At 38.1% G+C, this 6,688-nt stretch overlaps 1 protein-coding gene across 1 annotated transcript; it reads right to left on the reverse strand.

Moving 5' to 3' along the window:
• Window positions 1-4,434: 4,434 nt before the first annotated feature.
• LOC107825280 (hyoscyamine 6-dioxygenase-like) lies at window positions 4,435-6,326 on the reverse strand. Its single transcript, XM_075229644.1, has 5 exons — window positions 6,211-6,326; window positions 5,888-6,119; window positions 5,473-5,738; window positions 4,937-5,246; window positions 4,435-4,834 (listed from the first exon to the last, which is right to left on the reverse strand). Exons 2-5 carry the CDS (start codon window positions 6,086-6,088, stop codon window positions 4,589-4,591), a joined length of 1,023 nt encoding a protein of 340 aa, XP_075085745.1. The 5' UTR covers window positions 6,089-6,119; window positions 6,211-6,326; the 3' UTR covers window positions 4,435-4,588.
• Window positions 6,327-6,688: the final 362 nt, after the last annotated feature.

Below are 6,688 nucleotides of genomic sequence, written 5' to 3' on the forward strand. Positions count from 1 at the left end.
GGTCTTGAGATGTAGGTCATTTATCGCACCTTAGTCATGCTTGAGTTTTGTAGCTTATGGCGCTACCCGTCTCCTCAGGATTTGTATTATGCACTTAGCGTGCTTGTGGTTGATATTCGGGCATTTCGTGAGTATGAGCGTTACGACTCGAGGTATGTTTTCCTTAGATTATTATGTGTGGACCTGGTGGCATGCTGCCACAGATATGTTGTTTGGATCCGCTGGCACGCCGCCACGGGTATCATGGTTGGATCGGGTTGCACGCTGCAACAGTGTGGTATTGAGTACCATATCTATTATGGTGTGTTTTGCCTCTCATTTCCTGGGGAGGGTTCCTAACATCCTTTCGGTTGTTTAATTAGCTACGTGGGTCAAGTAACTCTTTTCATACTTTGTTTTTCCTTATGTATCACATTCGAGTTTATGGCATCATATGAGATTTTTGGCAGTGTCTGAAATGGCTTATTGCCTGAATAGCTTGTACTAGGTAAGACGAGATTATTGGACTTGGGATCAGTGCGATCAGATTTATATGAGGCATATTAAAGAGTAAATATTGTTATTCAATCCAGAATGAGGTAATGGTTCTTGTCAGGAGAAGAGACTCCATATATTGTAATTCGGTAGGTGGCTATGAGTTCTACTCATCTTCTCTATTGTGGCCTTTTATGAGCTGAAACAAGACTAGTATGTGTCATGAGGTGTGTTGTGAGCATCAGATGCGTGGGATTTTGGCTATTGTCGTAAGAGGTTGTTATTATGGTCATGTGAATAATGCGGTGCATGGTGTGAATTCAGTGAGAGTATACAATCACGTATTGGTACATCGTGTAGTGATTGAAACGGTGTTTGTATGTTGGAATTTGGCTCTAAGGCTTATTTGCCTAGATAAAGGGGAGGATCTTCAGATTTGCTCGAGCTAATATGCTCAACTGGGTTATGGTAGCACGGGTAGGGGCACGAGGTGTTAATCAGTGATTTCAGACAACTCCATAGCAGTTCTTAGCACGTTCGCGGACGAACGTATGTTTAAGTAGGAAAGAATGTAACGACCCGACCGGTCGTTTTGAAATCTAGCACGTCATTCAGCAGTTTGAGACCCCGAGCAGCTTCACTTCAGGTATTATGACTTGTGCATATGGTCAGAGTTGAATTGATTTTTAGTATTTGCGCGAGTAAGCTTGATCAATCCCCCTCGGAATATCCGGGGACTGTATAATCGAAGCAGGTGGTCGATCGTGAACCGACAAGATGCGGTCTTGTTCACAAAGTAGCTAAGGAGGGTCACGATCCTCCACAACGATGAGTGGATATGCCCGAGGCATACCTTGTACCTCTTGCAAAAGTCTAGAACGATCGAGTCTATCGGGCCCAGTGTGAAGGGATAAGTGTCAACACTTAAGTACCCTTCCATGTGGGTGGTGATGGCGTCCTCGGGCCCGGGGACTACTATATTCTTTTCTTCCCAATTGCAGTCCTTACGAACTATGGGAAGAACATCTTTAGTTACAAAACATATGTACCTCGAGTCTCCTTCACCCTGGTCCTGTTTGCGCGAGGGCTTCTCGACTTTAAAATCATCTGCAATTGAGCAACCCCTTGGAATGAACTCCGATAAGGGAGGCTCGGCAGCCAGTTCGTTAGTAGCCACAATGGGGGAAGTCGTTATGAGGGCAACCACCTCAGGGGCAAACGCTTCAGTACCAGCGACGGATTGAGAAGATGAAGAGGCAACTTGTTAAGGCACGGTTTTCAATGTTTGACCATTGTCATTTGAGGGTGTGTTTGAAAGTTTGAGAAAAGAACGCAAAGTTTTGGGAAAACGGTTTTTGAAGATAAAGAACAGAGTATGAAGATTTGAAGAAAATCTAGACAGAAATCTGGAGATTTCTATGGAAATTGAAGAACAATGATGAAGATATGAAGGTTTGAAGAAGGTTTGATGATAGTTGGAAAGCTCGAAGGTAATGATTTGGTCGAAAAGTAGAAATTCGGAGGCGATCTGTTGATTAGCGACATGTGTCTGAAGTCAGAACGACGCGATTGATGGGACGTTGCGGCTCCCTCGCCGTAACGTACGAAGGATGGAACCGGATTCATCTGTCGTTTCCCATTATGTCGGCAAGCCTACTCTTTGAGAAACGAAGGGACTATCTGTATACGGGTAAAATTGGGCCCACTGAACACCTCGATTTCCCTGTAAGACAAACAGAGCAGGAATGTGATCGTAATGAGTCGGAGCCAAAGCGAGGAGCCCCTCGTACCGGGGCTCGGGCAAAACACCTACCCTCGAAGGTATCGGGGTCGTATCCCCCGGGTCCGGTTAGAGGATCAAGACTTCGGAGAGCATTACCCAATAGTTGCACACGACTAAAAAAGGACAGTGATGTCTGTGACCAACCGGATATAACGGCGTGAATCGCAGCCCGTATCGACAGAAAATCAGTAATTAGTGAAATAAAAGTTTTTTACGTTTCTTAAAATTGTACTTATGGTAAAAATCCCCTACTATATAAAGGGAAAAGCTTATTATTCATGAGACACGTTACCGAAGTATTTTACGAATTGTTGAGCTTACCGATATTTTGATATGTTAGTAAATGAGCACTATACTTGTCATAATTTGTTTTTTTTGCACACCACGCACCCCACCCCAACCCCTCAAATCCCCTCCCCCTATTTTTTTAATTAATATTGTTCTGATTTTTTCATTTCCAAATTTTACGAGTTCCAAAGTTATGAGTTTAGAGATTTATGTGTTTGGAAGTTTGCGGGCTTAAAAATTATAGAGTTTGCAGGTTGAAAGTTTGCGGGTTCAAAAGTTTTACGGTTCAAAAATTTATGAAATTTGTGAGTTCGGAAGGTCGTTGGTTCGAAAGTTTATGGCTTCATGCTTATTGTATCTAAATTATTTATGAATATTCTTGAGAAGTTATTTTCCTTAATTTGCGTACTAAACACCGAAAAATAAGTAAAATTACTACTTATTTTCTATGAAAATATTTTTTGGAAAACATACTCTACAGAAAGCATTTTTCGTTATACCAAACACACCCTTAGTTTTCAAAAATTGTCCACTTAGAACAAATATACAGAAAATAGGTAGATATGGCTACAGGGTACGGTGCTAACGAGAGGAGGGGAATATTTTTCTGATCTTTCCACTAGGATTCGACCAGAAAAATGCTAGATACTTTGGGTTTAAAAAATAACGATACTGTCTCAAATTTGATGCAAATCTGTCCCCATGAATAAAATTTTATTAATTACTACTAAAAAGTTCAGTTATATTTAGTATTTCCTCCGGTCCACAATAATTGATCAATTTATCTTTTTATTTTGGTCCAAAATAAGTGTTCATTTATATAATCAAGGAAAAATTCAATTTGTTTTTTCAAAATTACCTAAAAAGTCTTTTACTCCTCACATTAACTATGCTGCAATATTTAATTAAGGATAGTTTAGTCACACTAACTATTTTTGTCTAGAATTTTATATTTTCTTAATGGATGTGCCCAAAACAAATTGGTCGATTATTGTGGACCGGTGGGAGTATGAGCAAAAATTGATAAGATAATGAACCTTGGTTAAACTTAACCTCAAAAGCTAGCCCGTAAAGTGAGAATTTCCTAGGACTATATATTAGAACACAAATTGTCGCATCTACCCACCATTGTGGTAAACTAACTAACACACACCCGACCTGACACGCCTTCTGGAGCATGGATAACATAATATAAGGAGAATTGGTTGTTGTCTCCATATATGATTTTATGCGGTCTTTCCCTCGTGAGCTAGTTTTGGGATTGAGTTAGGTCAAATATCCATTTTTTTCGTGGTATCACATACAAACATATCTTAATTCTTTGTACTCGATATTGGATCCGCTTAAGGTGTCCAGTCCTGGTCGTGCAAGGCAGAAGGTGTCATATTCCACATCAATTGTGAGTGGAATATTTGATCTTCTTAATTACGCCATCTTGATCAATCATTACATTATTAGCTAGCTTTCGGGATTGTGTTAGACCCAAAATTTATTTCTTATAATCATAATTAAGTAATTAAATAAAATTATGCTTTCTTTAACAACTTATGCTTTTAGAGTAGATGGCCACTATTCGACAAAATATGTAAAAATACTACTCCATCTTTTTCAAATTAGATGAGGTACTTTACTTCTTAGTCTGTTTCAAAATAAATGACACATATCTAAATTTGGAAATAATTCAACTTTAAACTCTTCATTTTACCCATCTTACCTTTAATTAGAAGTTTTTATAACCACACAAATGTCATGACCTCACAAACTTTTTACCCCTAACCTTTTAAGACCACAATATTTAAAACTTTTTTCTTTTTTATTAAACTACGTGGTGAGTCAAACTATTACTGGGAGTATACGTAACTATGTAAGTACATGGTAGATCCGAAGAAGAAGAAGAAAAAGGAAATAAAGCTTCTGATTCATTGATAATAGGCTGATTCCAAACAAAGGTTACAAAGTTACAACGATAATACACGTAAAGCTCTTATTGGGGAATACAGAAAAAGTAGTAGCAGCAACTCTGATCCATCACACACAGAATGCTTAAGCTTCGATCTTAAAAGGCTCCAATGCTGCGTGATACACTGATTTCTTGCTGAGGTAATGGGGCATAAATTCCTCACCCCATTTGAAAGATTTGAACAACGGAGGATTACACGAATCAACAAGTGATTTTGCAGGCTCAACGATATCTTCAGGACAAATAAAAGTGCCAATGGATGTACGAGGTTGAGTTGTGTTAGTCACTACTCTATGTGCAACACTTGCTAGCTTCCCGTTGCTAATCACCTGCATTTATACAAAATATAGAGATATTTATAACTTTGAATTAGCCTTCCAACAAACTAAGTACATTCTGTTTTGTTAGTACTAAAGGTTAAGAGACTGTACCGTCAGTGGCAAACCAGAATTGACAATAAATGCATTAGGTATAGGTTCCACACCAATCCATTTCTCATCCTTCAATATTTGAAGGCCATATACTTCTTGTTGGATTATGGTTATGAGATTAGGATCACAATGTCCACCAACTCCTAAAGTTGAACTTGGATCTGGGCATGCTGGGTAATGATTTACAAGCATTCTTTGCCCAAGATCTTTCTCAAAATACCCTGCCTCCAACCCTAATCCTTCACTTACCAAACCCAAGATAATCTTGCTCAGCTTTCTCACTTCAGTAGAATATGAACCAATAACCTCCCTGAAATTTCATTCTCATATTTTACCTTGACATGAAAATACAGGGCAAGGATTTTAAAAAAAAAAAAAAACAGTCTGGTGTATTAAGTTTTCGCTCTGCGCGGGGTCAGAGAAGTGGCAGACCACGAGGGTCTATTGTATGCAACCTTACATTGCATTTCTGCAAGAGGCTGCGAACCCGTGACCTGCTGGTCATATGAGAACAACTTTAAAAAAAAAATTGGTACCTATATCTTGGAGGGTTATGAGGCCAAGTTTTTTTGTCTTCCCCATCAACATTGCAGCTGTGTTCTAAGACATCCCTCCAATAACGATGCTCCTCTGAATCATAATGCTTGGCATTGCTACTGTACAGTGTAGCTGCACCTCTTGCTGTATTATTTGTTGCCTCTTTTGCGTAATTCGCTTTCTCTTCCACCGGCAAACTGAAGAATTCTTGGTACACTTTCATTGCCTCCTTCATTAGATCTTCCGGTACTCCATGATTGACTACCTGTGTACATAAGCTTTTATAATCACACAAATGTTACGAAATATTTAACACTATAAATTTCAAAACTCTTCATGTTTTTCTTGAATGTCATTTCGATCAAAATTGTGTCACATAAATTGAAACAGAGATAGCATTGCAGGAAAATGGACCTGGAAAAAACCATATTCTTCACAAGCATTACGAAGTTGTTGAACGATAACAGCACGTTCTTCGCCCTTAGCTCTTTCCAAATCAATGACTGGAATTTCCTTAGCAATTAGAACTGGATCCAGTGGTCTTTCATGCAATGGAATGCAATGGCTAGGAGGAACTGTTTCTACTTTAGACCAGCTGGAAATGAGGTCCGCCATATTCTCTCTTTTTTTTGTGAATTAATCTAATCTAAATAAAAAGGGAAACTTAATAAATAAACATTTAAAAAGTTGGTATATTCAAGCACCCAAGAATTGAAGAAGAATGAGATGTAATGTACCTGGAAAAAAAACTTCAGTTATTGCTTTTTTGTTGTTTTCTTTACTGGAGATAAAGGACCATATATAGAGAACAAAATTGCATAACAAGTCCTTGAAGTTTTTGGAAGTTATTCTAACACCCCCTGTATTTCATATGTAGGGGAAACTTTATCAAGAGATAGGAAAGAGGTATTTGTAAATTAACATCATAGGTAAATACCAATATTATTCTTTAGTAGGAATAGAATCTACGATTCTGTTTAGAATACAAAATTATATTTGGTTAGAACTGTAAAGTATAACGGACTTCATTCTTGTTTCCAAATTCTCATTAAGTTTCAATTGATTATTAGTTGGAGAACTAAATAAAATAATTAATGAAAGATAAAATATTCTCAATTTTCTATCTTGTTCGTGTCTGCCAATGGGGGGGAGCTATCACCCTAAAATATGTGTTATGTGCATTAAAGAGAGGAGTAGTGGGAGTTAGCTTTAATA

The sequence above is a fragment of the Nicotiana tabacum genome, chromosome 2 (assembly GCF_000715075.1).
Source record: "Nicotiana tabacum cultivar K326 chromosome 2, ASM71507v2, whole genome shotgun sequence".
NCBI classification, from domain to species: Eukaryota; Viridiplantae; Streptophyta; class Magnoliopsida; order Solanales; family Solanaceae; genus Nicotiana; species Nicotiana tabacum.